At 54.8% G+C, this 18,613-nt stretch overlaps 3 protein-coding genes across 3 annotated transcripts; 1 reads left to right on the top strand and 2 right to left on the bottom strand.

Moving 5' to 3' along the window:
- Positions 1-2,466: 2,466 nt before the first annotated feature.
- Positions 2,467-3,003, bottom strand: MONBRDRAFT_12776 (uncharacterized protein; the record flags this gene model as incomplete). Its single annotated transcript, XM_001750628.1, has 1 exon — positions 2,467-3,003. The coding sequence occupies one exon, from the start codon at positions 3,001-3,003 to the stop codon at positions 2,467-2,469; it is 537 nt and encodes a 178-aa protein (XP_001750680.1).
- A 3,228-nt stretch (positions 3,004-6,231) lies between these two features.
- MONBRDRAFT_30197 (uncharacterized protein) lies at positions 6,232-13,920 on the top strand (the record flags this gene model as incomplete). Its single annotated transcript, XM_001750655.1, has 40 exons — positions 6,232-6,350; positions 6,466-6,554; positions 6,704-6,789; positions 6,879-6,950; positions 7,063-7,147; positions 7,234-7,352; positions 7,426-7,534; positions 7,620-7,665; positions 7,798-7,864; positions 7,945-8,036; positions 8,118-8,184; positions 8,315-8,413; positions 8,503-8,647; positions 8,749-8,828; positions 8,972-9,059; positions 9,134-9,177; positions 9,327-9,396; positions 9,442-9,593; positions 9,694-9,759; positions 9,849-9,894; positions 9,987-10,044; positions 10,115-10,273; positions 10,362-10,544; positions 10,661-10,706; positions 10,918-11,017; positions 11,109-11,166; positions 11,244-11,346; positions 11,463-11,536; positions 11,620-11,745; positions 11,885-11,994; positions 12,122-12,177; positions 12,299-12,403; positions 12,488-12,630; positions 12,731-12,830; positions 12,939-13,043; positions 13,136-13,165; positions 13,216-13,312; positions 13,451-13,530; positions 13,665-13,731; positions 13,811-13,920. 40 exons carry the CDS (start codon positions 6,232-6,234, stop codon positions 13,918-13,920), a joined length of 3,651 nt encoding a protein of 1,216 aa, XP_001750707.1.
- Positions 13,921-15,977: 2,057 nt separating this feature from the next.
- Positions 15,978-18,591, bottom strand: MONBRDRAFT_39256 (uncharacterized protein; the record flags this gene model as incomplete). Its single annotated transcript, XM_001750627.1, has 2 exons — positions 15,978-17,474; positions 17,596-18,591. The coding sequence occupies 2 exons, from the start codon at positions 18,589-18,591 to the stop codon at positions 15,978-15,980; spliced, it is 2,493 nt and encodes an 830-aa protein (XP_001750679.1).
- Positions 18,592-18,613: the final 22 nt, after the last annotated feature.

Below are 18,613 nucleotides of genomic sequence, written 5' to 3'. Positions count from 1 at the left end.
GAGACAGAGACAGACAGAGAGAGACAGAGACAGAGACAGAGACAGAGACAGAGACAGAGACAGAGACAGAGACAGATGATGGATGATGATGATGATAAACTGAAGGGGATGGGCTTTTGTCCCACACAAGGATCAAGGCTATCCACACCGAATACAATCTAAGGAAAACGGTGGCACGAATGTAGGTGGAGACAGAATGCTTTATGAAAGAGCGAGAAATACAGAGAGAGACAGAGACGGAGAAACAGAGAAATACAGAGAAAGACTGAGAGAGAGAGGAGAGAGAGAGAGACAGAGAATGACAGAGAGAGAAGAGAAAGAAAAAACTGACAAACAAAGACATACATGTAAGGGAGGACATGGGTTTTGATGTAAGACCCACATCACCCACACACACGCGCACACACACACACACACACACGCGCGCACACACACACGCGCGCACGCACACACCTCTCAGCACGCGCCTGCTGGGCATCTTTTTCCCCTATCGGCTGCGAGTGTGTGATTGACATGTGAGTGGTGGTGCGGGAGGTACCTGCGTACGTTCGTGTCCGTGTATGAACATGCGAGTAGATCGGGGTGGATGTCTGGCACGCTCTGGATACGTTTGACACGTCATGCGTGTGCTGCTTGCTGGCTGGAGGGTGGACCATCCATCATCATCATCATCATCAGGAGGGCTCTGCGCCATCTCATCGAGTGGAAGGGTTCTGCACGCCGGCATATGCAACAGGGGCACGAATGACGGCAAGTGTCAAGTGTTGCAGGGGTGCATGCTCAAAGACCATTGCTCTTGCTCGCCGACCAGCCCAATCAGGGCGCATGTCACTGGACTGATACGCAGGCAGAACAATCAGATTCATGGGTGTCGCCGACCGACGCATCATCCTGTGGCAAACATGGGCGAGAAAAAAAAAGTTCATCATCAAACCGGATCGCGTTCCCTCGTCGAAGACCCTCATACAGACATAAAGGGTTCATGTCCCATCCGGGTCGTTTGCTACACATTGGAAATAAGGTTTAGGTGTGGCTCAACATGCGGGTCCAAGTGCCAAGTGCGGGTCCAGTGCGCCGATTGGCGGCTGGGCAACAGTATGGTCCAACTGAAATCAGAAAACATGTCAGGTTCACATGCACTTTGAGGTTTTTTCACTCACGCAGGGTCAATCACATGCCCCGCTGTCAGCCCTCATCCCGTGGCTATCCTGACACTCTTGCTCCTGCTGGTGCTTCGTTTCAAACCCGCACCCACACCCGTGGACCAGACGATCCCATCCCCACATGGCAGACTTGTTCTTCTGGCTTACTTAGGGAAAGATGGGAAAGGGGGACGAAGCGCGATGCATCAAAGTTGCATCACAGTGCACGGCACAGAGCAGAGGCGCCGCTTTCATGGAACTCTGACATCACGGCCAACTTGAGCGTGTGGAGCTGATGCCACTGCGCCACAGGCGGTGGTGTGCCCAATAACGCCTGTTTCTCTCTTCTGTATGTTATTGCTCTGGCATGAGGCAACTCACCGTCACGATCATGTGTGCCTGGCACATGTCCAAGTTTAGGGTGTGAGTGCCATCAGTCGACTGGTGCCCTTTGCGCGTTGGTTTGCGCCAAAGCTTGCCCCATGGAGTGTGTAGATGGGAGTGATCTGTCGGTGATGGGGGCTCTGCCGTCGTTCCTGGGCGCAAGCCCGTTGCGCCCAACCAAACATCTAGGCCCTTCTGGAACGGCTTTGGACGATGCCAAGGTTGCTCCATTTCCTCCTTTTCAGGTTGATGATAATGGGCCCGGATCGCCAGCCAGCCCTCTTGATCAGGCGGATGTGATGTCGTACAATTCACAGCCGAGGTCACGTGCAAGCCGACCGCCGACCCCCACCTGCGGTTTGTGGGTGCCGGTCGATCGAAACCAAAAAGAAATTCGAAACGCACAACGCTGTGCAGCAAGTTGATGGCGCCTCCATTTGTGCTCGTCGACATGAGGTGGCAACCATGGCAGTTGCCCTCTGTCCCATCATTTCTCATCCTTCCCGGCCACACCTCCAATGTATTTGTATGCGCGCTACCCCTCTCGGCCGTTGCCCCATTCGGCACGGGCCCGTCAGCCAGAACCGGCTCAAAGCGTCAGCACCCCATTCACGAATGCCTGCAGCATGCCCCCTATACCATAATACCACAGTGCTAAGGAAAGGCCAGACTGTCTGTTGGTTTTCAACATAGACGGGAGCACTCGTCGAATGACCGTCTGCACGATGCTCCTTCCAAGCATCAGCAAATGCCCGCCGTTCCCACCGCCGCCGCCACCATCAGCATCGTTATCATCAGATTAAATTGCGCTTCAACCGTCCGGCACGCAGTGAAGCAATCAAGAAAGGGCGCTCGGCGCTCCAAGTCGATCGATGGGAAAGTAAACGACCACGACAAGTCAAAAAGGTACATTGTATGGATGGATGGATCAGCAGGCCCATTAGGCAGCTGGGTCAACGGTAAAGTCACACACGGTCGGATCCACCAGCCGAAGGTAGTCTTGGAGTAGCATGGCCACAGAGAATCGGCGGTCGCCGGCATTAAAGACGATGCGTTCATTGTCGAGCAGCTTTCGATCCACCAGTACGTCTAGCTGAAAGAGGTTCCCGAAAGGCGGAACGCCTCCTGGGAGGACGTTGCCGGTCAAGGTCGCCACCTCATCCTCGGGCGCAAAGCGAATGTCCTTGGTACCCAGCGCCTTTCTTGCAGCACGGTTGTCAAACTTGGCGTCCGCAGGCAGCACCAGCATGGCATGTCGCGGGGTCGCTGCGCCCTTGACCTTGTAACGCACAACGATGGCCTTGGCGCCCTGGTGCAGGCCGTACCCAGGTCGCGTCGCGGCCGCGGCCTCGGACGTCAACACAGCATCATGCTCAAACGTTTGATGCCAACAGTCATTCGTCGTCAGCACATCCAAAATCTGCTGCACCACTGGGTGGTATGGCGGCGTGGCGCTTGCTGCTGCCTCCTCGGCCATGGCGCGACGCTCGAAACCCCGGCCGGCGTCCTCTTTGCTGCGCCATCAGCCAGTGACGGGTCAGTGAAAGCATTCGCAGCAAGATCTCGGTCGCCTGCGCGCCTTGCACCTTGATATTCCACACACACACACACACGCACACGCACACACCCCTCTTCATGCATGCGTCCCGCTGCCAAACTATCAAGGTGTCAAGCCCGCGCGCACCGCCATCGTAAACTCACCTCAGAGAGTGTGTGTGAGATGGAGACTGAAGTGTGTGTAGCAGATGGGAGAGAGTGAGAGAGTACGCGTGTTGGGAGAGTGTGTGAGAGAGAGAGTGGGAGAGTGTGGGAGAGTGAGAGAGTGAGAGTAGTGTGTGGAGAAAAAGAGAGTTTGAAGAGAAACGAACACAGAGAATTACCATGAGTTTGAGAGAGTTTGAGAGAGTTTGAGAGAGTTTGAGAGAGTTTGAGAGAGTTTGAGAGAGTTAAGAGTTTGAGAGAGAGAGAGAGAGAGAGAGAGAGAGAGAGAGAGAGAGAGAGAGATTGACGGGGGCGATCGGGCTTTGGCTTGTCTGCTTTTGCTTCTGGGTTGTGCATGGTGCTTGCTCAGGGGCCGCGTCAACGGATCGTACTGTCATGACCGAGATTCCGCGTCAAGGGCCTGCCTTTGTGCTGGAGGGTGCGTCAGCGGGCGACTTTAAGGTGTGTCATCTCGCTACTGTCAGGCTGCTCGGTCGGGATCCCCCAGCCGTTAAAGTTGACACCTGGACTAGGTTTGAAGCGTGGTTTGATGGGATCACCTCATGCTCGACTCTCCCTGTCCCTCTCCCTCTCTCTCTCCCTCTCCCTTGTTTCTCTGTTGGGCGTGAATTTGGCAGGCGGAAGTGACGAGCTTCAAGCAGCGTGTGGCCGTGGCGAGCTGCCAGAATGTCGCCGTACGAGTGACGGGCCGTGGAACCGCCATGTCCATGGACGGGTGTCGTGACAGCTCCCTGCATGCCGATGCCTGCACTCAGCTCGAGCTCAATCGCTGCAGCAAGTGCGAGGTCCAGGTGGAGGCTGAGCTGCAGCGTGTTTTACTGGATGCCTGCGACGACATCAATCTCTTTGTGCCCGCCGACGGATCCGGCCGCGGACCTGCCAACCCAGACCTGGAAATTGTGCACTCTCGCAGCACGTCCATCCAAGTCAAGCTCCTGCTGCCCGAGGGCAAGCACCGGGTCGTCAGCGTGCCCTCGACCTTTTCCAGCACCTTTAACCAAGAGGGCGCCCTGGTGACCCGCCCTGCCCACCACATGATCTGAGTTTTGGCCAACTTGATTTTACCCCTCTGGTCCATTTGGCGCCGCGCGCCCGTAGCCTGGCTCACATCAGCGGCTCAACACCCCAGTGTGTCCCTTTGGGGCCTCGTTCGTTCTCCGGCGCCTAGCAACACAGCTGACAGACGCCTGACTTGGCATGCCCATGCAATCTAATCTCAAAGCTCATCTCCCCGCCATACATGTGACGGCGGTCAGATGCTCACAGAGGCTGGGAGGAGTGTCAACCCCCACCCTTGCCAAGGGGGGCAAGAGGGGGCGGGGGGCGGGGTCACCTTTGGCTCATTTCAAGCTCCTGGTGGCTCTCTCACCCTCACTTGCTCACACACACTTTCTCTGCCTTCCTGACCTCTGTGCGGCCACCTCTGAGTTGACCTCTGTTTCAACACAACACTTTGTCCCTCTCCCATTGTCATCTCTGATTTTATCACACAAATTCAATGCATCTCTACTTCTTACTCTTCTCTCAAAGGATTTTTTTTTTTTTGGGGGGGGGGGGGAAACATCTCTCTCAACTGAGCGGGCGCGTGTTTGGCAGCGCCATCGGGACGAGAGAGAGAGAGGAGCGGGAGGGGAGGTGCTGGTGGTCAGACGGAAGAGGACGGCGGAACAAAAGAGCAGGTGGTGCAAATGAAGGGGGTCTTTGTGGACCAGCCGAGTTTGCAGTGCCTTTATCGGGCTGTGGCTCCGGACAGCCCTTGACTTGATGCACTGGTGCTGAAAGTCGCACAAACGTACTTGCGGACGGCCCTTCGCCACCAACGCCATGGCTGCACCGGGCGACAGCATGGCCACCGTCACTCGACGGTTGCTCTCTTCGGCCTCGGCGTCCATGTCATCAGATCCAGACTCGCCCACGGAAAATGGCTCAAGTGCCTCCTCGACCACGGCCTCGACCACGGCCTCGACCACGGCCTCTGGCCGCTCCAGCCGCACCTCTTTTGCTGCAGCCGGTCGCACTGTGCTCCGATCTATTAGCTTGAAAAAAGCTGTCGTGCAGCCCGCGCAACGCCAGTTCCACGCTCGACGGCTCTCTCGCCACACTGGCAGCACCAGTGCCGAGTCAGACAAGCCTGCAGGTCCGCATGGCCGTTTCGGTGGCACCTTTCACCGCATCGTTCAGGCTTCTGTTGCGGTCAGTCAACTCGCCTCCGCCCCCGCTTCTGCCTGGCTCGCAAAAAAAAAAAAAAAAAAAAAAAGGCGCTCTCTGGCTCATGGCAGCTGCATGCATGAATCATCCTGTAGGCACAAGAGATGGCCAAAAGTGCCAACCGCCGCATGTTGCGCCAGTGCCTTTCACTTGCCTTTGACATTGTCGCCATCGCCGCCAGTACCACGGAGAGCGGGCCTAATCTCGTGCTCCTCGCCACGCGCCAGCTCGTGCTTCTTGAAACAACTTCAGCCGAGGCATGTCGTCTCACAGGGGCTCGCGCTCGCGATGCCCACCCACAAACAAATGCGCCTAGTCGCGCGGGCGTCCCATCGAGTTCCCTGATGCCCGTGTGCTTGAATCGCAACCACAGGAACTGGCTTCTCAGTTATTGCTTGACCTGAGTCAGGAGGACCTGGAACTTGGTGATTCTCCAGACAGCGAAACCATTGATAAGACCTTCAAGTGTGCTGCCTTTGCCCCAGACAACACGTCAGTCGTCTCAGTTTCGGGCCCCTGTTCTTTAGATGGTTATGTCCAGCTTCATTTCTCTGCCTGATTTAGCCAACACTAATGAAATTTCTCTGACCTGTCCCTTTGGTTTTTCTACCGTACAGCGCGGTAGCATGCTATAGCGCAGATCACCGGATCGGGATATGGGACATCTCAGGCAATCTTCACGACATTCCCACGCTTCGCTGGTCTCTTCCAGGTGAGTCGCACGGCCTCTCCTCAAACTGACTCCTTGCCTTTGTGGTAATTCTTGTCCCTGACCATGAGGACGCGTGATCTGCTAGTCTTGTCAGAGCACGAGCGCAAGCAAACGGCACGCGCCATGTGCTGGTCAAAAGATGGTACCCATGTGGCCATGGGTTGTGACGATAAAACTGTTCGGTATGTCATTGTCCAAGCCCAACTTGCACCCGGCACGACCCCCTCCCAGCCTGCCCCACATGTCAATCTTACATTGTCTTCTTCCGACAAACTACTACAATGTTGCCTGGAACAGCGTGTTTCAGGCTCGAACGGGCACGGCTGTGCGTGAAATTAATCAGCCGCACGGTGACGCCGTCGTGGGCGTGGCCTTGTCTTCAGATGGTACGTTGGGACCCACACATGTACCTGATCTTGGGCCTTCCCCTTATAGTGCAGGAAACATTTCGTCTGTGCCGCCCCCAAATGGGGTTTTTAACATAAAAAAAAAGCGCATCGTTGATCGTATTACGGTGTGCCCCCACGATTCGCAGCCCGACTGTTGCTGACTGGCTGCAAGGACAAGCGCGCGCGTCTCTTCGATGTTGACACTGGCGCCATGGTGTTTGAACACAGTGCCGTTCGTCAGCATACCGCTAGCGCAACCCCTCGCTCCATGTGCAATTCCGATTGCAATTCACCCCCGTCATTCCTCCACCATACTGCTAGGAGGGGCGGGTGTATGCCGTAGCCTTTTCTCCAGACGACCGCCGCATTGCAGTTGGCGACGACAACAAGCAGGTATGAGCTGCCCTCCTTGAGCGTCGTCACCCCTCGCAAAGGCTCCCACGCTCACCGTGTTCTGCCCAAACGCACGCTCTCGGCTCCTGGGGGGGGAACCTCGCGTGGCCAGATTGTGATTCTGGATACCCTGGGACATGAGAAACATGCCATTGCTGAACACTCCGACTACGTTCGCTCCATTCGCTACAGTGACGGTGTGTCCGGGCGCTGTGTACCGCTTGGCGTTTCTTGCCCTCAGTCGTCGCTCACTTTTTCACTGCTTTAAATATTGTTGGGGCAGATGGTGAGCTCTTATTCTCTGGGGGCAAGGACGAGCGACTGCTGATTTTCGATGCAAGCACCGCTCAACCACGTGTTGCACTCGAACACGTTGGCTGGGCCACCATGCTTGCTTTTAACGTAGGCACCCCGCCCATCGTGCCTCATCTGTTCGGGCCAAGCACACCCTCACCGCTGGCTCATCTCCCATCAGGGCCATACCAAACAATTCATGTCCGCTGTCCAAGCTCGCCAAGATTCAGCCGTTCGCCATCTCAACATTTTCAACATCTTCAACAACCGCGATTCAGTCGTCACAAAGAGTACGTGCAAGATTTCCAGCGACCAACTGGCTTGGTTTGGGTGGGACGGGTTTTTGATGTCTGACATCCGTCCTGACCCGCGCAGCCATCAAGCTCAAAGTAGCCATTTCCGCCATCGCCTTTGACAGCCGGTAAGTTGGCCACCGTGGGTTCTTGTTCCAAACCAAGGCTTGGGGCGTATGTGCCCCAGAGAGTTTCTCGAGCGCACCTTTTCCTGATCGCTCGCTTGCGGTTGGTGTGCTCCCGTTGGCATGAAATAACAGGAGGGAGATGATTTGGTGCGGAAACAAAAAAGGCAAACTTGTGGGTGTAGATCTTTCCTCGTTCAAGGTATGCAACAGCAGTCAACATTTGCTCGCCGCATCGCGCTTTCCCCTGTCTCACACGACTCACTTTGCCACATGGCACAGACCACACATTCCACGGGCCTGCATGACAAGACCATCACATCTCTGGACATCTCCGCAGATGGAGTCATCGCAGCAACCTGCGAGGATGGGCGGTTTGTTGATGCGCCACCTTTTTACAAGAATCACAGCTCGTTGTCAACTTTTTTTTCTTATGTTGCGATGATTTGATGTAGACTTCGCGTCGTCCTACCACAGCCCGGGGGCAAGTTCTTGCAATCCGAGGAACTTCACGAGCAAAAGGTTGGTCGGTGCTTTATCCCAAGCTGCAATCACCCAACTCCTGCCAATTGATTCGAAGATGAATGAGAGCTGCAGGAGAAACCAAATTTTTATTATTCATTTTTTTTTTTTTTTCGCGGGGTGATTGCAGGACAAGCTGACAGCTGTCTGCTATTCACGTTGTGGCAAATGGCTGGTCTGCGGCGATTCCAAGGGCCACGTGTTGGCCTTTGACACAGAGGATCAACTGGTTAGCCCGTGCAATTTTTTAACCACATCCTGACTCCTTTTCGTCTGGTCTGCATCTCAAACAACTGCGCCATTTATCTTTCTGCCAAGGTCTGCCGGGCACAACTGGCCCCATGCGTGACGGCTTTGCGCTTTACGGCGTGCAAGTGCAAAGCCTCATATGCAAGCTGTGATGCACGTCTCGTTGTTGGAGCGAGCGACGGCAACGCTTATGTTTATGACATGAATATTCTTGGTACGCTGCATCCCATTTCACCATCAAACCACCGAAATGTGTGCTGGCAGGCTCACATTGGTCCTTGATTTCGACCTCGGACGGTCTCGTTTCCTGCACAGTGGCTGCCATGGAGTCAAGTGATCCGGCCTCCGCCCGTGAGGCCGCCCTGCAATTCACTTGCTCTGGACACACCAAAGAGGTTCGGCTCGTTGGTCGCACCCGGCTTGGCCCCGTCATTTTTGCTTCGTCTTTTTTTTTTTTTTTTTTTTTTTTTTTTTTTTTTTTTTTTTTTTTTTGCTTGGTGCCTTGACGTAATGCCTGATGTTTTTATTTTGAGCACAGATTTATGATGTCGCCGTTTCAGAGGACGGCGAGCTGATGGCAACAGTTTCGCGAGACAAAACTGCCCGTCTGATGCGCACAAGCACGGGTACGCGTCCGTGAGGATCAAGGCGCCGGCAAAAAAAGTTGCAGTTCACGTCACATCACTGGTTGTGCATGCAGGTCAAGTGATTGCTTGTAAGGCTGGACACTCAGACCATGTCAAGGTACGGCGAGTGTCTTGCTGTCGGCCTCACCTAACCCTCAACTTGCTTGTCTTCGCCTTTTGCTTTGTGCTTTTTGTTCAAGTCCGACTCCTGGTTTCAAAATCAAATTCCAAGACATTGACCCTGGCTGGTGTTTTGCTCGACAACAGGGCGTCTGCTTCACACCGAGCAATGAGGTCGTTTCCATCTCCGCAGACAAGACTCTGCGGTGTTTTGAGCGTGAGTTGTGCTTCCTGTCTGTTCAATGACGGTGCTTTCTGGCAGCAGAGCGAGTCTCACAAGGCACGCTCCGAGCCACAGACGTTGAAGATGAATCCTCAACCATGCACTATGACGATTACACAAGCCGCTTCGTGGCGCTGCCCAGCGGTGGTGCTTGCTCAGCGGCTGCGTCCTCGGAGAGCCGCTTTGTGCAGGTCAGCCTCCTTGTCCATTCGTCTTGGGGTATAAACGAACCGAAGCCATGTTGGGTCGAGTCGTCACTGCGCAATTTCTTTCGGTGCACACCCGAGACAGCTGGTGGCAGTAGGCTGTGACGACGGTAGTTTGGCCATCGTGGACATGAGCATGTGCTCGCAGCAGGTTTGATGGCGCCTTTGGATTTGTGTTGGTCTCCCAGTTGCCAGGCCTTCAAGTGTCGTCACCTTGACTTTTTTTGCCATTGTGTTTAGCCATTTTATGCAGAAGCAAGAAACATCATTTCCCGCGATGTTGAAAGTATGTCATTCTTGTGAGGCGGAGCATATGAACTTCACCAAAACTGATGGTCTGTGAAACATGTTGACTTGCTTCATCTTCCACCCTGCCAGCTCGGGACTACGCAGCCACGAGTTCCATCCTTCAACGCTTTCCTCTGATGGTCCACGAGTACGTGCTGCCACACCAAAGAAAATCAGTTGCAATTGGTGGCTTGCCTCATGTTCACCTTCATGCGTAGCGCGGATGCCGATGGAAACACCCTGACACACATGGCGGTGGCTCGTGAAAACGACGCCCTGCTTCAAGTTTTGCTCAAGGCGCGCCTGCCCAAATTTTGGCTACCCTTGAACAATAATGGCGAAGACATGCTCAGTATTGCCACACAGCTGCGCAACCGGTGCGCGAGATCAAACGGGGCACAAAAGCAAAGGCGCTGGCTTGATTGCATGTGCACTTGCTCACTTGCCTGCATGCTGTGGGTATAGGGCCTGTGTGCAACTCATCCTCGAGCGTATCATCCAAGCCAAGGAGGTTTGCTCTCTCTCTCTCTCTCTCTCTCTCTCTCTCTCTCTCTCTCTCTCTCTCTCTCTCTCTCTCTCTCTCTCTCTCTCTCTCTCTCTCTCTCTCTCTCTCTCTCTCTCTCTCTCTCTCTCTCTCTCTCTCTCTCTGTGTCTCGAGCCAATCGCCTTTTTGTTGCAGCCAATCTGATGTGCCGCTCAGCTTGGGTCTTCTTTGTCGTGTTTCTTTTTGACTTTTGTATTTCTTTTATCTTCGCTGAGCGTAGCAGGATCAACTGGCTGGCTTGCCGTCCAAGCGGAATCGTTTTCTGCGTACGCTCCTTGAACTCGCCAACAACGGCATGGATGACCTCTTGGCCACGTTCCTAAGTCAATTTGGACTGGATGATGCTTTACCCGCTGTAAGTCCTTGCTGCCAGCTATTTTATTCGCAGCTTAAGGAAGGCGGGGGAGAAGCGCAGCAAAAGGGGGTCGCAATTTTGCCTCGTGACTCATGCAATGCCCTGACGGACCACATGCATAGTTGGGTGCCAATCCCTTTCAGGCTGCCGTCGCCCGCGAATACATCGTGGGCTCAAATGAGCGGATGCCCAATGCTCTTTGGCTGCGCCTGCGGCAGAAAGGTGTGCAAGTGAAGCGAAAATGTTTGAGGGCCGCGAGGCGTGGCTCCTGTTGTGTTCCGCATGAGACACAATGCTGACATGCATTCTTTAGGCGAGCTTGGCCCCTTGCCACAACCCGGAGCACCGCGTATGACTGCCAAACATGTTGGGTACGTTCACGCGCTTCCAACGGCCCTCTGCAAACGTGCGCACACCTCCAGCGACTGACCTTGTTGTCCTTGGGTAGTATCATGAACATTGCGGGACTGATGTTGGCGGAGCATGCCACCATCGAGTCTGCCCTGGCAAACTCGGTTTTGCACACGTTTATTCGTGCCGGCAATGCGCAGGTGTGTTCTATACGCGAACCCTCTTCACTTCTTCATTTTTTTTTCCCTTCTTCTTCTTCCTCTCCTCTCATGTGCTGTGGATAATCTCACCTATCATTCTCTGTGAAATTCCTCAGCTTTTTGGCAATGACATTATGAAATCGATTCTGCATTTCAAGTGGGAGACATATGCTCGTGGCCTGTTTTTCAGGTCAGTGACTTGAGTGCCCTAAGCTACAAGTTTTGAGTGACATGGCCCTCAGCACCGGTTTGGCCTTGGCGTAAATGTATCAGGGAGCTGGGCTATTTCGTCATGTTCTTGCTTGCGTTTACTGTCTTTACGCTGCTGGCGGCACAACTGGACCGGCATGCCTACTCCTTCTTGGAGCTATGGACAGGCTCCTGGGCCGGTTTCATCTGGTATGTGCTTCTTGTTCATCCCAAACTTTGCTCGGCTTGGAGGATCATCCCTTGTTCTCATCACCTCTACTCCTCCTCCTCCTCCTTCTCCTCCCTTTTTCACGCCTTCCTATATTTTCATTTGTGCTATCCTCCATAGTTGCTCGCTGTCAATGATGATTCCGGCCTACAGCTACCGCCACTTGCTGATCGAGTACCAACAGTTTCTGCGCGCAAAGGGAGACCAATCGTTGTCGGGGGGCACTGATCGTACGTACTCTGCCACAAAAAAAAGCTCTGCTGTGTCTGTACAGGAACGATTGACTTGGCTTTATCGATACGTCAAATCTTTGTCTCACCCCGGCCGGGCTCTCGGTCCATTGTGTGCACGCGTTAGTGTCTGGCATCAATGCAGCGCTGACCGTGCTCGTGGATGGCTGGAACCTTTTGGGCGTAAGTCGGGCACAACACCACATTGAACACCGAGTCGGAGAAGTGTCCTTGAAATCTCTCACCGGCTTGACACTCTACTCGGACCCCTTCAATTCGTGCTGATTTGGGGCCGCGTTTTTAGATCATTCTTGCTGTTATGACATTTGCCTCCTGCTGCCTCTGGATCATGGGTTCTTCGGCCTTTGCAATCGTCTCTTCTATTGCCGCGTTTGCAAATTGGATTCAGGTGGGGGACTGAGCTTTCTCAACGCATAGATTAATGGAGAATGATCCGGACCACTCTAACCACACCTTTGATGAATGCTGGTAGATTTTATACTACTTTCGAGCTTTTGAGCTGACGGGTGGCCTGGTGCGAATGGTGTTCAAGGTCTTCTACTACACTGGCCCTTACATGATGATTCTTAGCGTGGTCTTGCTAGCAACGACCAATTGTCTTTACGTGCTGTTCAGGTTTGGGCTGGCTGCCTCTGTGGTTGTTTTGCTCAACTTGAATGACGACCAGGTCGTGCTCTGCTGATATGTGTCTCCTGCCACGATTGCCAAACTGTAGTGACATAGAGACGGAAGAGGGCAGCGTGTTTCACCAGACTTTATCCCCCTTGCACGCACTTTTCGTGACTTTTAACATGGTGTTGCTCGGCGAAGGAAACGTACGTACGCCTGGACAGGCGCTCGCCATCTTCCCACAATTTCGCCACATTTCTTGCTCTATCCTTCTCTCATCACCCGTGAGCGCGGGCTACGTTTGATCTTTGCAGGTGACGGAGGGACTGCCGGGCGATCGCCCTTTTGTCAAAGCCTTGGTCATTATTCTCTTCTCGCTATTTATGGTGGCCATCAACATTTTCATGCTCAACCTGATGGTGCGCTTTGGCAACCCTCCCCTGTGCGTTGCTCGGCTTGCTGGTGCACCCGCTCTCACACGTCCATCATCTCGTCGTTATGGGGTTTACAGATCAATCTCCTTGACGACTTTATGCAAAAGGTTCGCGTCAGACTGCTTTTTTTTATTTGAATTCTGAATCTGTGTTTCAGCTCGCTCGTTCCTGTCTCACGCACACACGTGCATTCCATCAGATTAACGACGATGAGGGTGATGCATTTCCTTTTGAGCTGGCTCGAATCATCGCTGGTCAGTTTTGTTGAAAGGCATGGTCAGCCACAAAAAGCAAATCCTGCCTCGATCACTGCTGAAGCAATGTGTCGGTTTGCTCGCCGTCACTCACTTTTTTTCCGGCGCAACCTTGTTTTCGCGGGTCTTGATGCACAGAGATTGAGCTACTCATGCCTTTGGATGATTTGCGCAAGGCAGCATTATTTCCCGAATGGCTTCACATCTTACGACCCAAGGTCTGCCGTTTCGTTCAAAAGCGAACTGTCGCAGGGTGGCCCAAGTCTCGCTCGTCCTTGGTCTCTCTGTGGCGAGGCTGGCACAAGGCACCTCTTCACGAAAACGCGTTGCCTCGTGGTGCATCTGAGTACAGGGCGATGAGCTGTTGCGTCTGACGGCTGGCGATGCCTGGAAAGGCACGGTGCAAGCCATCAAGAATGGTCAGTCGGCGTTGTTTGATCGGCTCAAGTCTTCGTTTCATGCCTCATGCATGCACGCTCTGCAATTGTGAACTTGCAGAGAACAACCATTTGGAACGCAAGTATCAAAAGGCGCTGGCAAACATGGAAATGCGCCTCAATACCAAATTTGATGTGTGTACCTTGCCCCAAGCGGTTCCAAGTCTTTGATATGGTGCTCTAATAAGGATCCTCTGAGGGCAGGTGATGGCAATGCAGTACAAACAAAAAGTGGCTGATCTTGATGACAAACTTTCGCGCAAGATTGATGACATGACAATGCGTAAGTCAGCTCCCCTCTCGCCATGTCCCAAAGTTTGAGCACATTCACCTGCTTCACATGTATCCGCGGCACGCTAGGCGTCCTGCAAGCAACCTCGAACCGACGAGTATGTATCGGTTGGCGAAGAAGCGACAGAATGCGTGTAGTTGCTTACCCTTTCTAACCGCGATTACTTTTGCCAATGTCTGGTGTTTGCCACAGCGCTCTGACGTGGACTCTGGTGCAACCACACCAAACCCGTATGTCATTTTCGCGCTCGTTTCCCTGCCTTCCCCTGCACCAACTGTCCAGTTATTATCGGTTACAGATTTGGTGGATCTCAGATTTGTTCAGCTGCTGAACCGTCCCTGCTTTCTTGGGCGCTCACAAGTTTTGCGTCGTGGTTTTGATGGCAGAGTAATGATTCAAGCGCGGTTGGAACAGCATTCAAAGTTTGTCAGAGGCCACGACCATTGGCAGTCGCGTAAGTGCCCTGATTCTCTTGTCGCAGCATAATGCATTGCGAAGAAAGCTATTCCTCAACACGGATGGCCTGTGGGTTTCGTACCAAATCTTTGTGGGTGTGGACAGACTCCCCCTTGCATCGTGTACGATCCTTGGATGAGGATGGTGGCGGTCATCAAGAGCTGAATCGCAAGCTTGGATTGCAACACGGCGAGAGCACGCGGCTTGATGTGGCTGCCGCCTTGTCCCAAGCGGGCTTGAGTCTGGAGGACGAAGCTCCGCCGGCTCGCTCGCGCGTGAATGGCGCCGCACAGGGCACCCTGCCGTCACAAGTTTCAATCGCCGTGTCGCATGCGTCATCAACCTCTGACGTGCGAGCCACCTCGCCGACTTGGTCTGAACTGTCAACTTCATCCACGAGCTCAAGCGAACGCCGGCGACGCAGGCTGCCTGTGAGCCCACGCGATGCCACTTTGCGCACCACGGCGAGCCTTGATCAAAATTCTCCATCTGCGGGGACCTCCTCGCCGGGGGGTTCGCCTCGCCTTCTTCCACGGCGCTTCCTGTCGCCCGATCAATCCGCATCTCGCATGCGCTCCCGTTCGCCTTCGCGATCGCCCACACGATCACCGACTCGTACGCCTGCTTTGCAGGGGTTGCAGCGCGGGCGGCCACCACCACTGGGCGCCCTTGCGCGCTATCACAGCGCACCCGTCGAGCCTGCACCCACCGAAGAGCTGGACTCATCCGGAGATTCTGTTTTGTATCGCTTTGATCGAAACGATTCATCGGGAAGCTCTGCCAGCCTTTCCAGCGGGCCGTCAAGCGGTCACTCGAGTCGACGACCCTCCATTGATCATGGCAGCCCCGGTGTAGAGCCCCGTTCTTAGCTTTTGGTTGTGTGAGGGTTCGATCTGTTTTTCCGCCATGTTCTGACCTATTTTCCTTGTGTATTTTTACCTTTTCTATTTTGACTTTCGATTTTGACTTCTGACCATTACAATTAGGGCTTGTCAAGTAGTGCAAATGCCACCCAGAGCTGTATAGAGATGGGGGTGCCCTCTGCTCCCCTCGAATTAGTCTGCCTTGTTTGTTGTGCAAGCAATTGAGATTAGTCCATTACTGAGACCTTGACCATGCAGGCCAATCATTTGTTCACATGGTACCGCTGTATTGAACCAAAGAAGGGTGCAATTGCGTCGCAAACAGTGTGACGCAGATGAAAAAATAAGAGAACACGGACAGCGATCGTTTGCGCCACGCCCGCCAGCTCAGCTGGGAAAGGAATGTGGCACGAGCATATTGTTGGAAGAAAGAAAGAAACGAACAAACACGGTTACGTCAATGCGAGAGGCTAATACGGCGAGAGAAATACAGGTCGTTCAAGAAGACGCGGCTGATATGGGAGCATACGTGCAGCAAGACTGGCACTGATTACAATCGAACATGGCACGCGTCGAGATATATACACTGCAGACTGATGACAGGGCCTGTGCGGGAATTACGCTTCAGTGTTGTCCTGAGAGCTGTTGAGCAAAGCTTCCTTGTCTCGCTGAAGCTCGGCAAGGGCAGCGCGCAAGGCCATCTCTTCTGAGCGCAGGGCGGCCACGCGGCTCTCCATGGCATCCTCTGACTTTTTTGCTCTTTGGCGGCGGTCGCGCATGTAAGCCGCACGGCTGCGGCTAGGGCGCTTGTTCAGGGACTCGGCCGATTGCAGAGAAAGGTTGGAGGAGCTGGTGCGGGAGGAGGCAGCGGTGGATGCAGTCACTTGCGCGTGGTCGTCTGAGGCTGACCCGGCGGCCAACAACAAACTAGCGGTACGACTAGCGCCACGGCGACTCTCGTCTTCCGAGGAGTCGGCACGGAAGGAATCGGGGGAGTTGCCGCAACCATCGCTATAACCGGTGCCTTGATCCTCCTCCTCGTCCATGGCATGGCTGGACAGTTTGCGTGGGGCCAGCATGTTTGGGGCCAGGCTGGAGCTGAGGCGAGCTGAATGGGATTCAAGCCACTCAACGACATCTGTGGCATGCAGGTGGGTGGCCAGATCGATGGGACGGGTACCGTCGCGGGCAGCGTGCATCATGATCAACATCTGTTGATTGACGTGAAGGGTGGCGAGGACGTGCTGCATAAGTTGAAGATGGCCTTCGAGGACGGCACAATGCAGCCAGGTGCGGCCTTGACCGTCCTCTGAGTTGAAGCGAACGGCACCCGTGGACAGGAGCCACTCCAATTCGTCTGTGCAGTTGTGAGTGGCGAGCAGATGGAGGGGCGTGGCACCGGTGGCGGTGCAATCTGTCCAGAGAGGATGCTGAGGTTGAGCTAAGCGAAATTCGTGGAGGACGTCGCGGGAGCTGTGGAGGATGGCGAGGTGGAGGGCGGTTTGTCCTCGAGGGTCACCAAGACGCAGGTTGCAGGCCGGTTGTGCGAGGAGGACGCGGGCGGAGATGGGCATGTTGAGAGCAGCGACCTGCATAAGACAGGTGTAGCCTTGGTCGTTGTAGGCATTGACAATGTCTGGATAGGAGGCGACCGCGGCCAGAAGGGCGCTCAAAGCGCGTGCGCAGGCTTGGTCGTTACCCTGTTCCGCAGCCAGGTGGAGAAGGGTTTGGTGCTTGGTGTCAATAACGGCGGGGTTGGCGCCAAGTTCAAGAAAGGTGGGGATGAGGTCGGCGCGTTCGAGGCGAATGGCCCAGGATAAAAGGGTGAAGCCAAACTCGTCTTGCTCTTCAAGCAGATCGCCCTTGCTGTTGGCCTGACTGAGTACGCCAGCCAGGTCTGCAGGGTCGGCATCGAACATGCAAGCCTTGATGTCTGCCGGGCCGGGGTTTTGGTTGGTCATCACGGTTGAGTGAGCCCAAGAAGACGGCGAGGAAGGAGAGAAGAGGGTGGGACGGAAGGGGTCAAAAGAAGCAAGCGTACCGTTGTAAGATATGGCCGGGGCTGCCACGCCGGGGTAACCCTGGGTTTTCACATCGAGCAGCTCTTCAGTTGCCTGCCCAGAGGGGTACGTTTGAGTGAGGTTATTTCAAAAAGAAAGGGGCGGGGGATGCGTTGTGGGCGACTAGATGTAAACTATTGCCAAGTGGGAGAGAGAATAAGCAAGCTCAGCCTACCTCATTGAGATCGGCATAAGAGTAAGCAATGTGACGGCGGCGACGGCGGCGCACGAGAAGAATGGCAATGATGACGAGGAGGATCAAGATGGACGCGCCGGTGCAAATGGCGACGGGCAGGGCCCAGGAAGGGAGGGAAGAAGGGGGCGGCGGGGCAGTGCCGGGATTGTGGGTCACGTTTAAGGTATGGTGGTGGGAGGCATCGGCTGGCGGGGAGGAAGTAACATGAGCGGGCGGGGCCATGGTGGTGGTGGTGGTGGTGATGATAGTGGCGGCGGTGGCGCTGCTGCGGCGGGGATTTGTGATGGAAGCAGTGGGAACGGCAGTGGCGGCGGTAGTGGTGGTGGGAAAAGGCGCAGCGGTGGAAAATGGGCTGGGGGGTGGGCACAGAGGAAGGTTGTAGGTAGGATCTTCCGGTGGAGTGCCGGGAAGCTTGCAGCGGGGCATGCCCGTTGGTCGGGGACGAGGGGGTGGATAAAAGGGCGGGGGCGGAAGCAGCTGCTCAAGCGGCGGCGGCGGCGGCGACGGCGGAGACGACGGCGGCAAGCGGGGTGCGATCTGCGAGTAGCGATGGCAACCTTGAGATCCGAACGGCGGGGGAACGGCGGAGCGAGCAACGATGACCCCCAGAATAGAAACCCAGCAGCCCCGTACCTCAGACGTTGCGGTGAAGGCTTTGATTTGACCACGAGCCGCAGCAAATGGCTCTGACACGGACTTGAACAATGACTCAACACCTCCACCTCCACCTCCACCTCCAGCAGCACCAGCACCAGCACCAACACCAGCACCAACACCAACACCAGCAGCAGGAGGAGCGTTGGGGTCAGCTTGAGCTTGAGCGGCAGCGAGCAAGCGACCCAACGTCTGCTGCGCCTGCGCCGTCTTCACCGGCACGGCTGATACAGGCCCAAAGCACAACAACTGAACCCAAATGAGCAGCAGCAGCAACAGGGGCACCCAGGGCCGACGCGACAGGTACGTAGCCCGCGCCATCGCTGCCATTCTGATGTCGTCC

The sequence above is a fragment of the Monosiga brevicollis genome, genomic scaffold (assembly GCF_000002865.3).
Source record: "Monosiga brevicollis MX1 MONBRscaffold_45 genomic scaffold, whole genome shotgun sequence".
Classification (NCBI taxonomy): Eukaryota; class Choanoflagellata; order Craspedida; family Salpingoecidae; genus Monosiga; species Monosiga brevicollis.
Note: the sequence above shows the minus strand (reverse complement) of the source record. Positions and strands in the feature narration are given on the sequence as shown.